General features: G+C 40.9%; 2 protein-coding genes and 1 long non-coding RNA gene across 13 annotated transcripts in view; all 3 read left to right on the top strand.

Annotated features, from left to right (window-relative positions):
• flncb (filamin C, gamma b (actin binding protein 280)) overlaps window positions 1-10,826 on the top strand; it is a 113,552-nt gene extending 102,726 nt beyond the window's left edge. For 7 of the 11 annotated variants that reach the window (XM_076296892.1, XM_076296891.1, XM_076296886.1 and 4 more), the window contains 7 exons: window positions 112-249; window positions 615-730; window positions 1,709-1,841; window positions 4,693-4,869; window positions 5,275-5,493; window positions 6,119-6,325; window positions 9,057-10,825. In XM_076296892.1, the coding sequence (XP_076153007.1) occupies window positions 112-249; window positions 615-730; window positions 1,709-1,841; window positions 4,693-4,869; window positions 5,275-5,493; window positions 6,119-6,325; window positions 9,057-9,244 (1,178 nt within the window). In that variant the 3' untranslated portion in view covers window positions 9,245-10,825. Of the gene's footprint in view, window positions 1-111; window positions 250-614; window positions 731-1,708; window positions 1,842-4,692; window positions 4,870-5,274; window positions 5,494-6,118; window positions 6,326-9,056 lie in introns of all 11 variants that reach the window. The other 4 variants (XM_076296885.1, XM_076296887.1, XM_076296890.1 and 1 more) reach the window with 2 other exon arrangements.
• A 1,469-nt stretch (window positions 10,827-12,295) lies between these two features.
• Window positions 12,296-17,895, top strand: LOC143136681 (erythroblast NAD(P)(+)--arginine ADP-ribosyltransferase-like). Its single transcript, XM_076297393.1, has 3 exons — window positions 12,296-12,399; window positions 16,621-16,700; window positions 16,893-17,895. Exons 2-3 carry the CDS (start codon window positions 16,638-16,640, stop codon window positions 17,691-17,693), a joined length of 864 nt encoding a protein of 287 aa, XP_076153508.1. The 5' UTR covers window positions 12,296-12,399; window positions 16,621-16,637; the 3' UTR covers window positions 17,694-17,895.
• A 1,134-nt stretch (window positions 17,896-19,029) lies between these two features.
• On the top strand, window positions 19,030-23,137 carry LOC143136680 (uncharacterized). Its single transcript, XR_012989398.1, has 3 exons — window positions 19,030-22,033; window positions 22,204-22,351; window positions 23,040-23,137. It is a non-coding gene; the product is annotated as an uncharacterized LOC143136680 (long non-coding RNA).
• The last annotated feature ends 987 nt before the right edge of the window (window positions 23,138-24,124 follow it).

Raw genomic sequence — 24,124 nt, 5'->3', positions numbered from 1 at the left:
CCATTAGACCTCCCATATTTACACAAGACAAGTCTCTATGATGAGTCTGGCTGCATGTCCTCTGGTCGCCACTAGAGGCCAGTAGGTGACCGCTGTTTGTGTCCTCTGCAGCGGAGTTCAGCATCTGGACTCGCGAGGCGGGCGCCGGGGGGCTGTCCATCGCCGTGGAGGGGCCCAGCAAGGCGGAGATCTCCTTCGAGGACAGGAAGGATGGGTCCTGTGGCGTGTCCTACGTCGTACAGGAGCCTGGTGAGGACACATCCAGTTACTGAGTTTATACTTGTACAATGAACCGCCTGTGAAAACTCTATTTCCTCTGATGGTAGACGTGTCTTTATTTATGAACCATATATAATTACGTAAACTTTTATTCAAGGGACATAAATAATTTTATAAACGTTTATTCATGGACCAAGCATCATAAAGCTGTGTGATTCACCTTAGATTAAAGTCATGTGCCAGAGCACTTACACTCTGAATGTTAAATGCCTCACGATTTGTGACAAATTGAGAAACAGATCTAATAAATGTGTTGTATTAGAGAATGTGAATAAACATGATAAATTGTATGTTTAATATGTGTCAATGTTTGTTTATTTTTATTTATTGCTTAGGTGACTACGAGGTGTCCATTAAGTTCAACGATGAACACATCCCCGATAGTCCCTTCATCGTTCCCGTAGCAACACTGTCCGATGATGCCCGTCGCCTTACGGTCACGAGTCTGCAGGTGAGTGTTGATTTGTAGACTTGCTGGCTGCCAACGTAGATTTACTCACACACACACACACACACATAAATCAGAAATGAAAAACTAGTGAAAGATAGATTAAAATTGTGATGTGTGTCTGCAGTTGTGTGTGTTTGCATGAGTAAAGAAGAGTGTGTGTATACTGTATGTGTGTGTGAGTGTACAGTATATGTGTGAACAAAGGAGTGTGTGTGTGTGTCTGTGACTATGTGTGAGTGTGAGTGTGTGTGTGCGTGTGTGTGTGTGTGTGTGTGTGTGTGTGTGTCTTCCAGCCAAAGCCCAGCTGTAGTCCTCCTTAATTGGGCTCTCCCTGGGAGTAATCCTGTCTGTCTGTCTGTCTGAGTGACTGAGAGGCCAGAGAGGTATAGATTTGTGTGTTTGTGTGTGTGTGTGTGTGTGAGAGAGAGAGAGAGAGAGAGAGAGAGAGAGTAGTAAGATGACCTGTTTAGATATGAGAGCTCGGAACAGAGATCTCACACAGGGGCTTGGTTTAACTTAGCCACTCTAAGACGAGACTCTCTCCTCCTCGGCCTCTCCCATGGGGAGATGAACCTTAGATGAGCCCTATCACATGGAGCTCTCTCTCTCACTGAAGCTGTCTGTGTGTGTATCTGGTGTATGTATTAGTGATAACAAGCATGGGGCACTTTATAACTTTGAATAGTTGACAGTCATTTTCAAAATTAAGAGGCCACTGCAAATTTGAATATGACCGTCAACTCATTTGAATGTCACGCAGCAATCATAGGATGACATCAGACAAATGTGACGTGGGCTCTTCATTTTTTTCAGAGCTGTGTATTGTTCTACAGCATTTTAAACATCTATATATATTTAGTTTCTTACTACTGTATACGACTGGTTAAATTGCCCCTTGGGGATAAATAAAGTTCTCTGAACTGAACTGAACTGAATCTTCTCTCTCTGCCTCTCTGCTCCTCCTCCTGTCTGCTCCAGGAGATGGGGTTGAAGGTCAACCAGGAGGCCTCCTTCGCCGTGCAGCTGAACGGGGCGTGTGGCGTGATCGACGCTAAAGTGCACACACCCTCCGGAGCCGTGGAGGAATGCTACATCACAGAGCTGGACAATGGTGTGGACACACACACACACACACTCTCTCTCTATCTCTCTTTCTCTCTCTCTTTCTAAACAAATAAACACACACTTAATAGAGTACATCTTAAACAAACAAACACACACACCCTAAACAAACACACACACACACACACAGATACTCTCTCTATCTCTCTCTATTTATATAAACTGTCTGGGGGAGAATGTACAACATGCATTTTTTTCATTTTTATGCAGACGACACTGTTATTTATTGTTGTGCTGCTACCATAAGGAAGGCATTTGAGCATTTGCAAACTGCTCTGCTTTTCACAGAGTGCAAGCACAGCTTTATCAATTAAAGCTTGTGCTTAATGCTGAGAAGACCAAAGTAATGGTCTTTTCAAACTCAAGGAAGAATGAGTTAGACCTGAATATTGTTACCAATCAGGGTAAAACAATTAAGATAGTTTCATCTTATAAATACTTAGGATTTTTAATTGATTACCACCTTTCTTTTAAGCTTCATACAGAACTTAGTGAAAAAGTTGAAATTGAAGCTAGGTTTTTTCTTGTTTAACTTTTTCTGCCAGAAAAAGGCTAGTCGATGCCACATTTCTTCCTATTATTGATTATGGTGATCTGTTGTACATGAATGCCCCATCAAAGTGTCTTCAGATGTTGGATGCTGTGTATCATGGAGCTTTAAGGTTAATTTCAAATGGCAGACCCCTCACTCATCACTGTACACTTTAATCCACAGTGAATTTGCCCTCTCTGTCAAATCGCCGACTTACTCACCTCTATATCTTTATATATAAGGGCATTATAGGCAGGCTTCCATGTTACATATCTGAATTTCTTTCTTTTACACAGAGTACTTATGCCTTAAGGTCTCAGAACACAATTTTATTGAATGTACCTCAAGCCCGGACAGAGTTGTTCAAGAAGGCTTGGTAACGCTTTAGAATAACATGTGCTTATTAGGTATTAACAGTGCATAATAAGCAGTTAACAATTCATTACTAACAGTTAGTTAACTGTTGTTATCCTTAAATAACATTAACTAACTGTTAACATGCAGCTTGTAAGTGTTAATAAGCAGCCTTATAAGTTACTTACAAGCATATTTGTAAGTAGTTACAAGCATAGTTGTAAGTGTTAACAAGCAGCTTGTTAATGCTTGTTAATGGTGTATAAGACTAAGAGGTGGATAACTAATACGCTTATAAGACCTTTCTTACCTATTTGTAGTAAATTTTGCAGCCCCCCAATCTAAAGCGAGGACCATGTAGTCTATAGTTCCACAAGCCCAACCTTCTATCTCTCTATATACTGTATCTCTCCATCTAGCTTGGTTTAGCTGTGAGAAATACACCTTCAAAATTGTTGCTGTGAGCAGGAATCGAACCCCGGTCTCCTGCATCAGAGAGTGCATCGCTACTTCTTGAGCTACACTACTTTTCTTATACAGCTGATGAAATTGTTTATGTTGATTCTATATTCCGAAGTGCTATATCACACTAGCTATGCTTTTTACAAATATGTTTCTGATGGAAAAGTGGTGTTTAATTAATGCAGAAACAGACCGCGAATGTTCGCCTCTGTTCAAGGCAAACTGAAACATGTTTCAAATCGATCACGAACGTTCGCCTGTGTTTGCAACTTTGAACCAGAGCTTTGAATGCACCCAGTTATCGTCTTTAAGCCTCGGTTGCTAGGTAACCAAACTATATACAAAGCTGGCATATCTTTAGACTGCTGACAAACTGACAAACTGTTTTATGCGTTCACTGAACAAATATTAAGGAAATTAAACACCACTTTTCCATCAGAAACATATTTGTAAAAAGCATAGCTAGTATGATATAGAACATCGGAATATAGAATCAAAATGAACATTCATCAGCATATTAGGAACAATAGTGTAGCTCAACAAGTAGCAATGCACTCTTTGACGTGGGAGACCGGGGTTCGATTCCTGCTCACTGCAACAATTTTGAAGGTGCATTTCTCACAGCTAAACCAAGCTAGATAGATAGATACAGTATATAGAGAGATAGGAGGTTGGGCTTGTGGAACTATAGGCTACATGGTCCTCGCTTTAGATTGGGGGGCTGCAAAATGTACTACAAATAGGTAAGAAAGGTCTTATAAGCGTATTAGTTATCCACCTCTTTGTCTTATACACCATTAACAAGCATTAACAAGCTGCTTGTTAACACTTACAACTGTTAACAAATATGCTTGTAAGTAACTTATAAGGCTGCTTATTAACACTTACAAGCTGCATGTTAACAGTTAGTTAATGTTATTAAAGGATAACAACAGTTAACTAACTGTTAGTAATGAATTGTTAACTGCTTATTATGCACTGTTAATACCTAATAAGCACATGTTATTCTAAAGCGTTACCGAAGGCTTTCATGTTTGCTGCACCTTCTGCTTGGAATGAACTACAGAAAACACTCACACTACAGTGTCTAACTTCCTTAAATGATTTTAAAGGTGTTAAAGCCATAGAACATGAGTCCATCAAGTGCAAATGTTTTAATTAATGGCACTTTTATTTCATCTGGAATGCACTTGAGTTGTCTTTGCCTCTTTTGTGTTTGTTTTGTGATTGTGATGTGTAACTATTTGTTCTGCTATCTTGGCCAGGTCTCTCTTGAAAAAGAGATTTTATATCTCAATGAGACTAACCTGGATAAATAAAGGTTATAATAATAATAATAATAATAATATCTGTAAACAAATGAGCACATATATACACAAACACACACACACACACACACACATACCCGAAACAAACTAATGTGCGCACACACACACACACACACACACACACACAGGCATTCACTCAGTCTTTTCCTGATTTTGTTTGTCAGACAAGCATGCGATCCGCTTCATCCCTCGAGAGAACGGCGTCCACTCCATTGACGTCCGCTTCAACGGGAGCCACATTCCTGGCAGTCCCTTCAAGATCCGCGTTGGGGAACCAGGACAGGCCGGAGACCCAGGAATGGTGTCCGCATTCGGACCGGGCCTGGAGGGTGGAACTACAGGTTTGTGCACCCTGCCCTTTTCTTCCCCCCTCCACACACATAAATGATCTAGAACTAGAACTCTGTTCTATGTTCTATGTTCCTTAGTTACAGTGTTTTTTACGATTGTTAACACCTGTTTACCTATACATAAAACACCTCAGCTGCTCAAAACCATATTTTGCTCATTAAATGCTAGGTATACATTTCAAGACACAAAATACTTTCTCTGCACACACTAACTTTATCAAAATGGTGAATCTGATTCAATATCAAATAATTATTTCAAAACAACAAGGTGTGTTTGTGTGTGTGTGTGTGTGTGTGTGTGTGTGTGTGTGTGTGTGTGTGTGTGTCTGCGAATGTGTATGTCCATGACCTCCTAACTGACCTAATCCCCTGTCTGTCCTTTCCGTCTTACCCCAGGCGTGCCCTCTGAGTTCATAGTGAACACGTGTAACGCGGGCGCGGGCGCACTCTCAGTGACCATCGACGGGCCGTCCAAGGTGAAGATGGACTGTCAGGAGTGCCCGGAGGGCTACAAGGTCATCTACACGCCCATGGCCCCTGGCAGCTACCTCATCTCCATCAAGTACGGGGGACCTCAGCATATCGTGGGGAGCCCCTTCAAGGCCAAAGTCACAGGTGAGTTACTATTGTGTTATACCTCTACAGGTGATTTATGATTGTGTTATACCTGTACAGGTGATTTATGATTGTATTATACCTGTACAGGTGATTTATGATTGTGTTATACCTGTACAGGTGATTTATGATTGTAATATACCTGTCTCAAAGCTAAAGTCACAGGTGAATTAGTATTGTGTTATACCTGTCTCAAATGCCAAAGTTACAGGTGATTTATGATTGTGTCATACCTGTCTCAAATGGCAAAGTCACAGGTGATTTATGATTGTGTTATACCTGTCTCAAAGCCAAAGTCACAGGTGAATTAGTATTGTGTTATACCTGTCTCAAATGCGAAAGTCACAGGTGACATATTGTTTTATACCTCTCCCAAAGCTAAAGTCACAAGTGACTTATTAATGTCTAATACCTGTCTCAAGGACATAAAGGTGACTTATTAATGTCTAATACCTGTCTCAAGGCCAAGGACACAGGTATGGTACCGAATGAGAGTGAATTTAGATACAGAGACATTCTAACCAATATTTTCTTTCACTGTCTCTCTCCTTCTTTTTCTCTCTATCCCTCTCTCTGTCTTGCTCTCTCTCACTCTCCCTTTCCTCTCCTCTCTTCCTTTCTGAAGGTCCTCGCCTGTCTGGAGGACACAGTCTCCATGAGACCTCCTCTGTTCTCGTGGAAACGGTTACTAAGTCCTCTGCCATGTCCGGAGCCTTCAGTTCCCTGCCCAAGTTCTCCTCTGATGCCAGTAAGGTGGTCTCCAGAGGGGCCGGCCTCTCCAAGGCCTTCATCGGACAGAAGAACACCTTCACTGTGGACTGCAGCAAAGCAGGTAGGATATGTCTGTGTGTGTGTCTGTGCGTGGTATAAGTATATATACTTTTTTGATCCCGTAACCCAATCGGTGAATTAGTGAAACACAAACAGCACACAGTGTACACACAGTGAGGTGAAGCACACACTAATCCCGGCACAGTGAGCTGCCTGCTACAACGGCGGCGCTCGGGGAGCAGTGAGGGGTTAGGTGCCTTGCTCAAGGGCACTTCAGCCGCGGCCCACTGGTCGGGGCTCGAACCGGCAACCCTCCGGTTACAAGTCCAGAGTGCTAACCAGTGGGCCACGGCCATGGTGTGTATGTAGGTACATATTATTGCCTTAAACCTGTCTCAAAGTAACAGATGACTTTCCCAAATAGTTAACACTCAGTTTCAGAGAAACCCGGTAAAGCTGTAACTCTTGAACTGTAAAGAACGAGCTGTTACACTCTGACTATGCCCGATCTGTCTATTCTGTTAGAATGACAGGACAACTACGTCACAGAATCCCCCTTTGCCCAACTAAGGACAGCAATAGTACTACAAGGAACAATAGTACTCACCCAAAGAGTGCTCTGTGAACTGAGCAATGAACATTTGATCAGTTAGCAGAAAGCATCTGAGAAAAGTTTGGTCTTAAGTCTAGATTTGAAATTGGCTACAGTTGGGGCAACTTTGATCTCATCTGAAAGTTGGTTCCAGAGCTGAACTGCATAGCAACTAAACGCTGCTTCACCATGTTTAGTTGTAACAGTAGGTTTTACTAACAAGTATTTCTCCTGAGACCTGAAAGGTCTGGAAGGTGTGTACTGCTGAAGCATTTCTGCTAGGTAATTTGGTCCCGTTCCATTTAGTGATTTATAAACAAGCAGAAGCGCTTTAAAGTCAATTCTGTGACTTACTGGAAGCCAATACAGGGACTTGGAGTAATGTGGTCAATTCTTTTAGTTTTTGTGAGAACCCTAGCCGCTGCATTTTGTATCATCTGAAGCTGTTTGATAGTCTTTTTAGGAAGGCCTGTGAAAAGCCCATTGCAGTAATCAATCCTGCTGGAGATGAATGCATGAATAAGTTTTTCTAGATCATGTTTTGACATTAAGTTTGGCAATGTTTTTGAGGTGGTAAAAAGCTGATTTAGCTTTCACATAGGCTTCAGTAATATTTTGGTAACTGTTTCAATTGAGCATTGTATAGTTTAAATGTAGCTTATTGAATAATTTGTAATGATACTTTGAATTCAAGCATAAATTCTTCTTTCATAATTGCTTGTATAGCCTACTTGAATAGAGATCATGTGCTCCATGGCTACCTCTGATCAGTCAGAGTGATAGTGTAGGCTACACAGAGGACAAAAGGTCAAGATTGTACTCTCTGTAGAGAAGGGCCATCTGAACACAGCAAGTGTTTGCGGTCAGAGAAACGTTAGCCTGTCCATCAGTTATTTATTCTTCATAACTCTTTTTACTAACCTCAGTCTGTCAGTCACCTCTTTATTTTACTGATTGCAGTCTGCCAGCTGAAGAATATGGCAGTTGCAGACAGTTATTGGCGTGTCACGTGTATATAACAAGAAAAGTAAGAAAAGTAAGAGGACAAAAGGTTATCTGAGGATAGAAAAGTTTCCCAAAAACGCTTTATTAGGTGCACTGATGTCATATCCCTTATTGGTTTGCATATAGGCAATAGGAGGACCTTTGACCCCTTTGTCACAGCTGCTCCAGCCTCAGATTTTGCACAGATTTAAATTGGGTCAAATATTCTGCAGAATATACATTCACTCTACTGCTCAGTGTTGCATTGGCTTAGACTTAGTCAGGCTGTTGTATTGTGAATATTGACAGTTCAACAGCTACTTTCGTCTCAGCGTGTTTCCTTGGATTGAAGTTTACCAGAGTGCTAATTTGGTCTTGAATTGAACGGGTAGGTGTGAGTTTTTTCCACCACAATAGCCAATGAGGCCTACATTTGTTCATTTTCAGTGCTCCACGACACTTAGTTGTAAATATGCACATTTAAGGGTAATGCAAGGATTTTGTATTTAATTAGGTGTGCCCAACCGATTTGAGGGCCGCTTGGGCCAAATATGCCAGGGCCGTTTTTTTGTCCCAGTCCGTCCCTGTACATACTGCATTGATGTTTTGAAATTGGTCATGCACAAGCCCTACACACTCATGTGTCACTGCAGCGGACTGCTACAGATTCAGATACAGAACACAAATATGTTTAACCTGTATATTCATCACGTATTCAGTAGGCTTATCCAACCGAGTTTGTTTAACATAATTGCGATGTGAACGTCACACAGTCATCTGATGATAAAAGGCTGCTTGGCCAAACCTGCGGGAAGAGAGCACTAATTACCAGACTCGGAAGCTCTATCGGAGAGAGTGGTTACCATCACACTCCTTCAGACTTTCTCTTTTTGTTTAAATACATCTCTTTATTGTATTGGGGGAATGATTGTTAAGTGGATTATTCTGTGAACATTTAAATAATTTATTATTTAAGTTGTGTACATTAATATTTTGGTTTCATTTAAACTATCACAATATATGATTTAAAATTTATAAAACGTGTTTGTGTTTGATTTATGTGATAATTTCGCTGTAAATGTGGCTAACCTTTATTCAGATTAGTCACGTTACAATACACACACACACACACACACACACACACACACACACACACACTAGACCCTTAGCACACACACACACACCTAACCCCCAGGCTGTGTTATGTGTTCCTCAGGAACGAACATGCTGATGGTCGGGGTGCACGGTCCCAAGACGCCCTGTGAGGAGGTCTACGTCAAGCACATGGGGAACAGGATGTACAACGTCACCTACACCGTCAAGGAGAAGGGCGACTACATTCTCATCGTCAAGTGGGGGGACGAGATGGTGCCTGGCAGCCCCTTCCATGTCACCGTGCCTTAAAACAATCCCCTGGACTCTCCCGTTTTGCCTTGTAATGGACCGATCCATGATCCCAACCCTCACTCCCCACCCCCCTATCCCAATCCCTTTTTCTTCATACCAAAACCTGTCTAAAGTCAGACACACTATAATATGCAAGGGCTAAATCACAGCCTGATTTAGGAATAGAGGGGAGAATATTTTTATATTCTTTTATATGGGAGAGTATTAACCCATTCATAGAAAATAGGAAAACACAAAGCCAGTTTAATGAGCCAGTTGGCAACTCTATTAAACTGAGTTAACATTTCACATACAACTGAGCTGACCCACAGTTAGCCTGGATCTTGATCACAGTTAGCCTGGATCTTGACCACAGTTAGCCTGAATCTTGACCACAGTTAGTCTGGATCTTGATCACAGTTAGCCTGGATCTTGACCGCAGTTAGCCTGGATCTTGATCACAGTTAGCCTGGATCTTGACCGCATTTGGCAAGGACCAGGCCAAATGCAGGTCGCAAACAGTGGCCCTTTGTATTGCAGTATTCCAAATCTGTACCTCCCACATTTTTTGTCCCCCTCCCCCGTCTCTCTCTCTCTCTCTCTCTCCCCCTCTGTTCTTCCTCTTGGTCTCAGATTGTGATATTTTTGTATGTTTACTTTTTTTTGGATGCTAGAGAATGTATCATGAAGAGTGACAGAACAACAGTGAGTCCCGTCTCCGTGACAACGGTGCGGCGGGGCCTGTGTGGGTGTGGCTTGTGGCTGTTGCAGGCAGGAGGATCTAACCTTTATTTATTTAGTCTTTTTTCTGACAGAAAAGTGTCTTATTTTTATTTTCTGATGGGGCAAGAACACAATCATTAACATTCAGCCTGGTGGAAACCGACTCTCTCGTCCCCACTCCAGTCCGGCTCTGATCTGGTCTTCATCTGGCCCCTAGATATGGTTCATATACGGGATATCCGTTTCATATACAGTATGGGATATCCGTCTCATATACGGTGATGGTAATGTTCTATTCCACTTTCTCTCAACGGGATAGCCGTTTCATACATGGGATATCTGTTTCATATACGGGATAGCCGTTATATATATGGGATATCCGTTTCATATATACGGCCCTGATCGAGCCCGGATTTGGCCCAAATTACGGTGGCTGTCACTGATCGGGCCCCGGATCAGGATCACGACCACATCAGAACCAGAGTCCGTTCCCATCCGGGCAGCACAGGGGACAGAACTCTCCCTCGTCTTCCTCAAGCTGTGGATCAGTACCGCTAGACCTGGGACACGTCTGTGCCCGCGTGGCAAGCCTTCTATTTTGTGAATGTTTAAAAGCAAATTATATATACAATGAAACCGTATAAAGGAGTGACATTTTATAGTGATTTTATATGTATGACGAATGGGCAGGATATGAGTCTAATTGTTTGATATATTAACCTACAATTTGGTAAGGCTGTGCAGACATAATACATGTTGAACTGCTAACTTGCCATTAAAAAGCTCAAATAAATGTATTAGTTTTCTTTTTTAAAAACCCTTCTACACACTTCTTTGATTCTGCCTCTGTTCAGGAACAACTTTCTGCATTGATATATACTGTATATATATCAGGGTTTCCATTGTCTGGTAATTGCCGGACATTAGCCGGGAAAAAAAAAATTAAATGTCCGACAAAATGAAATCTCTCCGGTCAAATTGTCCATTTGAAATTGGCTAATAATCCTGTACCCCTAACACAATCTGAATTTTAGAATAAGCCTAAAACGTAGGCCTACCCTAAAGCAAGAATATGTCCTTTGGCTATGTTTTAAAGGAACAGGCGCTACCGTTTGAAAGTTATTAAACCACATGCATATGCTGCATTTCAAATAGGAATCACACGCATAAAACATCCGTTAAACAATGAACAAATGAGTGAGACGGTTCAAACATGGCCAGGCCCAGGCAGACTAGCCTTAAAAGTTTTTTCAGAGGCCAGACGCAATGGATGATAAATTGGTAACGCCTGAAGCCTCAGATGTCTGGTCAGCTCCACTACCACCAGAGAAAAAGCAGAAGTGTCGGGCCTAGCCTATCTGTCGGTTGAAGTGGAGTTCCGGGGGGTGCGGCCACACCCCTAGACTAGTTAAGGACTACTAAGGTCACTAAACCCTTAGTATGACTAGTTAAGGACTACTAAGGTCACTACACCCCTAGTATGACTAGTTAATGAGTACTAAGGTCCCTCCACCCCTAGTATGACTAGTTAATGACTACTAAGGTTAAGGTCACTCCACCCTAGTATGACTAGTTAATGACTACAAGGTCACTAAACCCCTAGTATGACTAGTTAATGACTACTAAGGTCACTCCACCCCTAGTGTGACTAGTTAATGACTACTAAGGTCACTAAACCCCTAGTATGACTAGTTAATGACAGGATAAATGGAGCAAAATCATATCAATATGCACCTAAATCCTCCGTCTGAGTACTAAAGTCACTACATAGTGACTATGCTTTAGTTACTTCAAGATCCCTTAATGATGTTGTGATGTCAATATGAAAGTGCATGAGCAGGATGAAAGTGGTTTAGGTGGAAGTTGTACGTGACCAGCTGCACAAGGGCTTCTCACCAGCCCCAACCACACTAGCCCCAACCACTGCAGTCTTCAGTCTTCCTGTCATCAAGAACAGAACAAGGCCTCTTGTAGTTTCATTTCATAGCATTCAGTTTCATAGCATTTTCACTCTGCACTGTGCTTGCATAACCATAATCTGAGGCTTATCCCTAGTTTTATGCAGTTGCAAAAATATAGTCATCTACTGAATAAGTTCATCACAAAACAAGTCTTGTTGTGATATGCACAGTAGCTTTTATCTCACAATCGCATTGCTGTTGTGCAGTTCATTTTTGTAATAAGGAGAGCTACCTTGTGTACGTGACCAAACATGTTTAACACCATCTTCTCGCAGGGTCTGCTGACAGAGAGTACTTAACCACAGCGAGACTTGTAGCAGCAGCGACTGTGTGAGGTGACGTGCTGCATGTCTGTGGTGTGTGTTAGTATATCAGTAGTGACACAGTCATCATGCAGCAGCTTGTCACACTGAGAGCCAGTACACAGGAACAGTAGCCTTCACTTTTTAACAAAGATCATATAACATCTATTTCTGTACCAAGGAAAAGGTAAGTCATATCTCCTGGTCCTTAGAAAAGGCATTAACGTTTGTTTTTTTTGTTGTTGTTTTTGTGTTTTAATTAAAGGTGCAATTTATGTTCCCTATATAAAGATGCAATTTATGTTCCCTATACTGTACATTTTTTCAAATTAATTTTTAAAAATGCAGAGCACAGAGCAGCCAAGGCAAAAATGTAGGTTTGGAGTTGTCGCTGGTATTTACAGTTTTACTAAAGTTCCACCAGACGTTCACACAATCTTAAAGGTGCCATATGTCATTTATGTTGCCTATACATCTTAAAAGCGCCATATGTCATTTATGTTGCCTATACATCTTAAAGGTGCCATATGTCATTTATGTTGCCTATACATCGTGCTGCCTTGCGCATTGTTCATCAGAAAATACTAACAGAGTAAACTGTCAGATAATTGACAACAAGACCAAATCATCTTGACATAAACAATGGCATCAGGACTTGTCATGTTGATTGCACTGAGAGTTTCATTGGTATAAATATTTGCTTTTGAGGCATAAATAAGCATTTTGAGCAAGATACACACTGTTGCAGGTAATCCACTATGCAGTGCAGCTTGCTCTAATTGTTTTGGGAAATGCACTAACTGTTGTGCAAATGTTAAGGAAGATTCAATAAATGCACCAAAGCGACTGAGAAAAACAGTAAGGCCAGTTAGGCCCGCCAGACAGTTTCTTGTAGCCTCTTGCTTGATATTTGTACTGAGATTCGGCCTGTATATCAATTTTGTGTTTCAATTTCAATTTGTAAGGGACAGTGTGCAATTAAAACATAAATGTAACCATTTGATGCATTGCACCAGAGTTAGCCTTGGGCTAATTAGTCCCACAGGAACCACAAATACAGTATAGCACAAATACAAATACAACATTTAAAAAACAAAACATCGCTCAATTAGTAAAAAAAAAAAAAACATGTTCGTTATTTCCGTTTGCTTCTTAAGAATAGGCTACTCAACATTTAACTGTTAATGCAGCCTGGCAGCCTACTCAACTAACGTTAGCTTTGGGACTGCAGTTGCATAGACCAGTGTTTTTCAACCTTTTTTTGTGCCACGGCACACTTTTGACACTTAAAATGTCCCACGGCACACTAACATCCTGTGTGAAGAAAAAATAAACATACCATAGCCTAAAATTTCAAATAATACACAGATATGGCCTTATTATGTCTTCTATGCAAGACCTGCTCAATAAAACAAGCACCCTCTGTTTGATTTGTATGTGACTATATCTAATTTAATTGTTGTTATGAACTGTATATGTGATGATTCTGTGAATATATGGGGCCCCCATTGTACAATGCCTGCATACCACAAATAGTGCAATCATACAATCAATGAGAGCATGTGGCTATAAATTCTTTGATGCAACAGTTGCTTTTCTGGACCAGTGAGTGACATTTGGGTAATTTTCTGCGGCACACCTGATGATCTCTCACGGCACACTAGTGTGCCCCGGCACAGTGGTTGAAAAACACTGGCATAGACCAATGTCAATTGCATCAGTTAGCACTGCTGTGGGTCAGCTACAACAATCAAAAGATCTCAACACAAGGGAACCAACAGAGCTGTTCCTTGCAAACAATTGCATATTATATTGTATTATATTATATTATATTATATTATATTATATTATATTATATTATATTATATTATATTATATTTATATTATATTATATTATGCAACTCACCGAGTGGTTAGTGGTGTTCGTTGATGTTCCAAAACAAGTAGCATAGCGAAATACAGTTTCTGTCGTGTTTTATTTGGCATTTTGTAAAATCCCATTGATTTCTGTTGGAAGACTCATTGTACATTGATATTACTGCGCCACCGTCTATGCTTCAGGTTCAAATATTGAGCGGAAGTTTATACGCGGTTGTGAGGTGTCCTAAAAAATAGTTCCACAATAGCAAATAAGACGGCTATAAATATAGGCTTAAAAATCTGTCATCCATTCTTTAGGACGGCACAGTTAATGGTTTATTGATGCTTACTTTGATTTTCATTTGGGCACAAATTTTCTAACTTTCCTTTTTTGCGCTTGTGGTTGGACTGAACCACGAGCACCGGGGGGAGTACACCATCTAGCTGGGCCAGGCTAGATGGTGGAGAGCGCAGCCTGAAGTTGTTCATGATTTTGACTCATTACTTTAGAGATTAATAAATAAAACTTCGCCGATTTTTGGGAGATGGGACGTTAAACATAACTTTCAGCCTATGTTGACCATATCTACAGTATATTTAAATACCATGGCCATGCCATACCATAGCAAATAATTCCCCAAAGAGAATGCTTTGCCGTTGACGTCAGTTTATACAGGCCTATAGGCTACCCCAAACACTGTTTGACATGGGGTGTTTTTGCTTATTTAAAGGGATATTCCACCATTTGGGGAAATACACTCGTTTTCCACGTCCCCTTGAGTTAAACAATTGAGTTTTATCTTTCCTCAGTTCATCCAGCCAGTTCCAGTTCTCTGAGACTGACAGTAACACTTTTAGCTCCAGCTCATTGAATCAGATTAGACCGTTATCTTATAGAGAGATGCTAACGGTCTAATCTGATTCAATGAGCAATGAGAAATGACTACTCTAATGACTAGTGATTATGCTTACTTACTTACTTAAAGATCCCTTAATGATGTTGTGATGTCAATATGAAAGTGCATGAGCAGGATGAACGTGGTTTAGGTGGAAGTTATACGTGACCAGCTGACCAGACGAGCCCCAACCACAGCAGTCTTCAGTCTTCCTGTCATCAAGAACAGAACAAGGCCTAGTTTCAGGCTAAAAGCACTTCACTCTGTGCTTGCATAGTACATCTCAAGACCTTTTTGTTTAATGACCATTTCTCCTCCACACCCAACACATAGCTCTATATGCATAGCTTGTCCTCCACACCCAAACACATAGCTCTATAGGCATAGCTTGTCCTCCACACTCAACACATAGCTCTATACGCATAGCTTGTCCTCCACACTCAACACATAGCTCTATACGCATAGCTTGTCCTCCACACCCAAACACATAGCTCTATACGCATAGCTTGTCCTCCACACCCAAACACATAGCTCTATACGCATAGCTTGTCCTCCACACCCAAACACATAGCTCTATACGCATAGCTTGTCCTCCACACCCAACACATAGCTCTATACGCATAGCTTGTCCTCCACACCCAAACACATAGCTCTATACGCATAGCTTGTCCTCCACACCCAAACACATAGCTCTATACGCATAGCTTGTCCTCCACACCCAACACATAGCTCTATACGCATAGCTTGTCCTCCACACCCAACACATAGCTCTATACGCATAGCTTGTCCTCCACACCCAAACACATAGCTCTATACGCATAGCTTGTCCTCCACACCCAACACATAGCTCTATACGCATAGCTTGTCCTCCACACCCAACACATAGCTCTATACGCATAGCTTGTCCTCCACACCCAACACATAGCTCTATATGCATAGCTTGTCCTCCACACCCAACACATAGCTCTATATGCATAGCTTGTCCTCCACACCCAACACATAGCTCTATATGCATAGCTTGTATCAAGTCATGCTGTTACTGTATATGCACACTAGCATTTATCTCTCAACCACATTGCTGTTGTGCAGTTTCTTTTGTAATCAGGAGAACTAACCCGCATACGTGACTAGAACTGGACTAAATGGGAACATGTTTAGCACCGTCCTCTCACAGGCTACTGAACCACAGTGGGTTCTTCTATAAGAGTACTTAACCACAGTGGGTTCTTCTATAAGAGAGTACTTAACCACAGCGGGTAGCAGTGACTGTGTGAGGTGACATTCTATATGTCTGTTGTGAGTGTAAGGACGTCAGGGCCATAGCCAGGTACACTGTATTTTTACTGTGTACTCACAGATTGGACAGCTAGCAGATCGTGAAGAGATGATTGCCAAACGTGAAAAAAATGTCATGGCCTTGAAATCGCATACAATCGCTGATTGCGCCTTTAAAGGTGCCATTTGTCATAAATGCTGATGTATTTTGAAAATGCTTCTAGAGTAACAGTGATATGATATTAAAGGCAGGAATACTGTGTTTTTTCATTGTCATGATAACTAAATAATAGACTTTTAAAAAAAATGTAATAACATTTTACTGCATTATAATGTTTCATATTTAATATTGAGTATTTTATTGTCTTTACTGCTAGGTGAGGATTTATACGTTATGGCGATGATGGCCTCTCCTGCACTGATTCTTATCTTCGCAGCTGGACTTGCCCTTGAACAGGTAAAGATCCATTGGCATAGTTTGGCACAGACTTGAGCACATCGCCATCTTCTCATAAACAAAATATTGTTTATATTTATGGTATTTGGCAGGTGCTTTTGTCCAACTTATCCTGGGCTATATAAACACCATATTATTATGCTTGCTGTCTTATTTTTTCTGATATGAGGTCTCTCTGTCTTGTTGCTACAGGATGAAAGAACAGGGGTCAAAGGGAAGGAGTATCATCTCGATATGAAACCGAATTCTGTCGATGATCAATATAAGGGTTGTGCCGAGAACATGACAAACTTGGTCAAGAATACATTTCTTCAAAAAGAACTTAACAATCAAGAGTTCGGTGAAGCTTGGAAAAGGGCAAATGATTCATGTGGCAACCCAGGACATGGTTTGACAATTAATCAGTGCATTGCCCTTTTTGTGTACAGTGACAGCAATAAAACACAAATATACAAGGTGTTTAACGAAGCAGGTCGTGATGGTAAAGAAGAGTACAAATCCCGGACATTTAAATGGTACTCCCTCCAGTTTTTCCTAACAGAGGCTGTTCAGGCTCTTAAGAGAGAACAAAAGAACAGCAAAACAACATTCCGTGGTACAAATGTCAGTTTTCTTAAAAAGGTTGTGAACCATGAGATTCGATTTGGCCAATTTGCATCCTCTTCTACTGAGAAAAAGACAGCACAGGGATTTGGAACTAAATCTTGTTTTGAGATCAACTCAGACCAAGGTGTTGCAATAAAAGACTTCTCTACCATTCCAGGTGAGAATGAGGTGCTTATTCCTCCATATGAGAAGTTTAAAGTCACAGAAGTATTAGAGAAAGTAAATGATCCTAACCTCTGGTGTGAGACTGTGTATAAACTGCAAAGCACCGGGATCCAAAGTAACCTGAACTGTGCAGTGGCATCAGGGAGATCTCTTATTTATCACAGATATCGGTTTCTCTGGGTGGCTTGTGTCTGTGTCATCACATTCATTCACAGCTTGTAGGCCAGGGCTATTCAACTAGCGGCCTGTGGGCCGGATGCGGCCCTTTGAATTTTACCTGCGGCCCGCCCGCAAACTGCCTTCAACTCTAGCTTTCATGACTATGCTATAATCAATAAAACTAGATGTACCGCATAGCGGTACAACATATGACCGCCGCTCAGTCCTGTACATCCATTCCGCGAAAATAAATCATATTAATGAATTTGTCTCCATCTTCTATTCCATCCCCCACTCTTGAAACTTATGCTTGTATGCTTGTTTGGACATTCCGCACACAAAGTAGCCTACTGGCGCTGCAAAGGTGAATAGATTTGTTTCTGGGCCAAAAAATTTGTAGCATTGTTATAAAACCTTTAAAATCTCTAAGCAATCACAAGTAGGGCGGTTCATCACAGTCCATCCATTGCAACTGGACTGATGAAAGGTACACCTGTAGGCTACATTGTATTTGGGAAAAGCAGAAGGTAGCAGCATAATGTATTTATTTATTTATTATTAAACAAAACAATCCCTGTCAGTTCCATGCAGTTTTCAACCGCTATCAAGAAGAGAGGTCATGTCATAGATTTTTGTGAATGTTTCTTCTTCTACATATGCATAAGTTTAGTCATCTAGTTCAAATGATATTCAGCTTTATTGTCAATGCACAAATTAAATACCAGTAGTCTAAAACAAAATGCTGTTTTACCCAGTGGTGCAAATAACTGACATGTCCAAAAGGGCCTTCATGAAATGCGTTGCGAGACTGTTCATACACATTTTAACGGGCAAAGTTGAAGAGCTACTGTCCGTTATTGTTTGTGCAAATAATATGCTGATTCATGTTCCCTTGCATTTTGCAACTATGAGGTCCATGGTTAAGCTCAATCTTTTGACGCAATCTTTTAATTTGCGATTGAGATATCCACGCACTGGCGTCCCCCCTGCAACGTGTTCGCCCCCCGGTTTTAGAGCTATTCTAAATGCAAAAATGCATAGAGGGAGTTATGACAAAACCGTGACTGTTAACAAACTATAAGCTATATAAGGTAGGCCCTATGCTAGGCCTATTACACAACACAAATTGTCACTAGGCTATGCTGGCGACCCAAATAAAATCTCCTTGGGAACCAATGGCTTACACCTTACAGTATCAAGCTACCACCTCTTGGCGAAAAGTTAATAGTTTTGCATATCAGTAGTAATACATTTCGCTGTGTGAATCACGGAAAGGGCGAATGAAGTGGACACTTCTAAATGGAACCCAACCCACTGTACAGTAGCTCAAGGTCTGTGGCTAAAGCAGCCATAATGAAAGCGTTATCATTGTTTGGATACTTCACACACACGTGTTTTTTAATCGCATAGACTACAACTACCAAGCTGGAATCAAAGCACATCGACTCCCCTCTCACACCTACCCATCTCACACCCTAAACACGCACTTCGAACAAACAAAAAGCGCCTCAGTCTCACGGAATAGCCATAGGCAAAACTGTATCTGACCGGTGTAACGTTGGTACTAAATCATCCATCGCAAAGAATGATTTTTGTAGCACGTGCAACAAATATGTGTAGGTACAGCCCTGCCCTGAATACATCTCAACGTGCGCTCTAAAACATCTGGTTTAAATGGAGATGTAGTAGATCATCACGGGTGCGTTAATAAATCTACATTGCGGCGAGTTGACACAAATTATTCACTTTGACGAATTTATGTAGTTTCAGTTACTTTACTTTGAGCCATGCTCTTCCTTACTTGAATCACCTTTGAAAATAGAGGATTGAAGTAGCCTATATGGGTGTTTGGGAATGAACGTTGACTCATGCTTTTTGAGACCTTGAGCAAAAATGTCCCAGCCCGGTGTTAAGAATGCATCATAGACAGGTTATCTTTCAGGTAGCCTGTATATTTTCCATTAAAAAACCATCACGTAGCGAACGTGTTGTGGCTAACTCACTTAGCTCCTGTTAGTAGTTACCCAGCAAACACGTCCATGTGGGGCCCACATGGGCCTTACTTGGGTTAGTTGGGTTTCAGCTGGGCATGGGCTTAGAGTGGGCTTTGATGTTGGGGCCCACATGGGCAACCCAGATAAAATCCACCATGCTAAAACTAAACATGGGCACTACATGGGTCACAACAGGGCCACAATAATATATATATATATATTAAAAAAACATGATAAAGTATGTTGATATGACATGCTGGTTACTGCAGTTATATAAAATTAACAATATATAGGCTATTTAAAAATCTATTAGGGCAATGTGTTAGTATTCCGTAATGAGCATTAAACCATTTTAATGTGGCTTTACAATCTGTTTAGCTTTTTTTTACTTAGTTAAACTTAGTTTACTTCGTTAAAAAACTTAATAGTTTTTGATTTTGCACCCAAGTTCTAGATTCTAGTGGTAAGCGCCTGCGCAAAGAAACTCCTCCCCAAGAGCCGTTGGAAAAGTTGAAACGTGACAGAAAAAAAGGTTAGGCTGTGACTGGTTTTGTTCTTCTCAAATCTCCACGATTACCTACTTGGACGTACTGGAAGAGGCTGCTTTCATCTCGCAAAAGGTAAGAACAACTACAGTCCTTGTATAGATAGGCCTAATAACTGAAAAATGCTAGCATTAGAATCTACATTCTGTAGAAAAATATCATGGCATAAGTGAACCAAACACTTGGCAAGTTGGAGGGAGTGACAGTTGGCATAACGTTCTAGTTCTACAGCTAACAAGGCGAAAATCCTATTTAGCTAGGCTAACGTTAACGTCATGCCATCCTACTCTAACTTAATTTTAACCATTTTAACCGGTGAGCTCAATGACCCTCGTTTCCGATATTGATGTTGAAAGTGCTTATTCGATATTAAAGATTATTTTGAATAGCTGACTTGTAGAAAGCACTAGCTAACCTTAACGTTAGCTCTAGAAGCTAGTCTTTGACTTCTCAAAGGAATTTGAAGCCTTTGGCAGGAGTAACTAAGTTAGCATTTTCAGGCTGTTTAGAAGTTTTTTGCTGATTCAACAACTAAAATGTTTTGGAAGATATTATTTGTTTGATTTATTTACTAGCCAATGTTAGCTGGTTAGCTGCTGGCCGAAACATTTTAGGCGGCAATGTTTTTTTGATTCCGACGCAGGTAGAATCTAGCCTAACATTAACGTTAATAAAGTTAATCAATTATGTCGACGCACGCCAGCCCAAAAAATGAATGATTTAAACATGTAATTTCGTCCATGTGATTTAAAGAATTAGATTTGATTGCAAGATAGCATCCTGTCAGATGTAATATCAAACCACAACCATTAACGTTATGGCAAGCGTTCAGTAAATGTGTCTCTTTTTTTACGAATGCCTTTCTATGACCGTTGCTGCTGTGATGCTGCCCTCATCCTTGTCCTGGTGTTATTCTGCGTTCGGTAATGTTAGCGATTGTATTGGACTGTAACGTTAACCTAGGTATCACTAGGCTACTTAATGGCTTGTTTATTGCTGACAACCGTTTTCACGACGTCAGAATAGTTCTAGATATTTAAATACAGTGGAGAGCAATTCACCTCAACACAGTTATGAGGTGTTTTTGGCGGATGGTTTTCAAAATGGAGAGCTGCATACTTCAATTACATTCACACCAAGAACGATAACCATAACGTTAAAGATAAAAGCGTTCACACTGAACAACGATAGCCAAAGTCTGTCCTTGTGTTAATGAATGTGACGCCTAAAATTCGATGGGTTCTTCTGATTGGCTATTATCTTTTTATTGTTCTCAAAATCGCTCTGAAAGTGATCCCCAATGTCAAAGTCAAAGTCAGCTTTATTGTCAATTTCTTTACATGTTCCAGACATACAAAGAGATCGAAATTACGTTTCTCACTATCGTTCTTCATGTCGTTAACGTTATAGTTTATGTGTGAACGTCGTCATTCATATTAATGATTTGTTATCGTTCTTGGTGTGAATAGGCCTTTAATTGTAGAGAGAATGCATACAGCCAAAATGTGAAAGTTTGTGAACCCCTTGGAATTATTTGGTTTTCTGCATAAATTGGTCACAAATTGTGATCTGATCTTCATTTAGTGTCACAGAAATAAATTGTGAGAATTATTTCAGATTTTCATTGTCAGTTTAAATAAAGGCTATTATCATAGCACACACGGTTTGAAGTATGATAAATGAATTGAAGATGTATTGCTTTTGCAATAAATGAGCAATTTTGCTTAATTTAATGTAGGGCTGAAAGCATGGCAACATTGGCATTACCGTCTCTTCTACCCCAGAGGGTTTCCCCCTAAAGACCGTTAGGGATGTGGAAGTCATGGAAGGAAAACTGGCAAATCCAAACTTCATGTCCAAACTGGTATGTATGTTAAGTCTAGGGTGGTGCAACTCAATTTTATTGGGCAGTGAACTTGATCTCAAAGTTCCTCAGTGTGCTCACACCCATGCTTCTGGATGTTCATGTTGGGTGGTTTACTCCAGTGAGCAATATAGATAACTTTGCTTTGTATTGTCTTTGTTCCCCCTCAGGTTGCAGCTGTGACTGACATAGGGGGGACAACTGTTGACGAGGCCACAAGAAGGATGATAACCTTCCTCCTAGACCATGGCCTATCCAGGCAGTACAACTTTGTGGGCCAAAACGGGAAGAGAGTTCAAGGCCTTACAACTGTATGAGGTAGGTGTGCATGTGGATAATGTTATACTGATAGGGCTGGGAAGGTAACCGCATTACTGCAATACCGTGGTCACGTGAGGTCTTAAGCTGACTGCTTAATCGTGATTATTTCTGAACTTCTGATACGTTTTCAACTATGACATTTGCACAATTCCGGGTTGAAAACGTATCAGAATCTCAGAATTAAACTTAACAGCGACATATAGGCCTAGGCTAGCCTAGGACCTACCTTTGTTACAACCTGACGCAGCCATTAAAATGTGCGGTACCCTACTGTTGTAACAGTTGTAAACGCCATGAATGTAACAGTTCTAAAATCGCGATAGCCTTGTTGATAAACTGCTTTCATGTCTGAAGTATTTGGTCTAGTGATCTTTGAAGTTCCTGCGGCTGTCTAAAGCTTAACTGGCTGTTTTAATTTATTTATAGGGTGTCCCAGCCCTATGTACTGATACTAGAAAGATGTCACAATACCCTAATGTTATAAACAGGTCCATTTTTGTTGTCCTGGCTGGGCAGTGTGTTTGCACGTCTCTCAGTTGCCTAACTTGTGTGTTCAAGAGTATGTGTGTAGTTCTAATAATCTTCATTTATATAGCGCTTTTCTTAACATAGTTGCAGTCCAGGCTGAGAGTTGTGTTAGACAATACAGTATGAAGTAAGTGACCGTTATATTTGTTTCTTGCAGGAAGTTTAAAGAAAAACGGCATGACCAGCCAAATCACCCGTAAAGATGCCGAGAACGAGAAGGCGGTCTCCAAGTGGCTCATTGGTGCTAGGGACCGTGGGGGGGGGACATGTTTTCTTAATTTTACATAAATAAAAAGGTATTGAATTATATTACTAGTCTCTTTATTATTATAGCTTTTTTAACACGTGTAAGGTGTTTGGGTCTGTGGGACCCACTTTCAATGTTTGCTAAAAAGAAAATTATGCTATTTATTATTTCTTCTCACTCAAACTCATTGGCTTTCTGCATCTGCTATCCCCACACAAAGTTAAAAAACTTACATTAAAGCACTTTCACCTGTTCTGATTAAGTTCTAAGAAATAAGCACCAATAATGATAAAAGAAAACTTGTTTCTATTTACCTTTTTATAATTGAATTTACTTGTTTTCTCACAAAATGATGATCATAAATGTGATGAGTTAAATAGCAAATAACCATAAATGAAGTCTATCATTGGTAACTGAGCTAAAGTGAACATCTGTCAAGTATTTTTACATACATTGTTATGCCTGTATTGAAAAAGCCTTATAATGTGGGTTCAACAGACCTGGATTGGCTGTGTAACAAACATATGAACACAAAAGGAATTTTACCCAGAATAGCAGGAACCCATAATCAGCCCAGAAACCTGGGTTGGCCATGTGGATTTTTAGCTATAGGACCCATGTGAAGCCCACCTTCAGCCCATCTGGGCTTGCCCACATGGGCCCACCATGGAACCCCCGGACAAAATTAACTGGGACCCAGCTGGGCAGCCCACATGGGGCCCAGTGTGTGGGCCCCAGATGGGAGAAACCTGGGTTACCCATGTGGATTTTAGCTAGGGCCCATGTGAAGCCCACCTTCAGCCCATCTGGGCTAGCCCACATGGGGCCACCATGAAACCCCCGGACAAAATTAACTGGGACCCAGCTGGGCAGCCCACATGGGGCCCACTCACCAGCCCATGTCCAACCCATATGGGCCCCACATGGGTGTGTTGACTGGGTATGGTCATAAGCAAATGAGATGACAGTCGAAAGATACAATTAGTGCTGTTATC

This window comes from Alosa pseudoharengus, unplaced genomic scaffold (genome assembly GCF_046254945.1).
Source record: "Alosa pseudoharengus isolate Yale_2024_CS ecotype anadromous, Long Island Sound unplaced genomic scaffold, YU_APseudo_1.1 YU_APseudo_1.1_scf_20, whole genome shotgun sequence".
NCBI lineage: Eukaryota > Metazoa > Chordata > Actinopteri > Clupeiformes > Clupeidae > Alosa > Alosa pseudoharengus.
The sequence above is the reverse complement of the archived record's forward strand: the minus strand, read 5'-3'. Positions and strand labels throughout refer to the sequence as shown.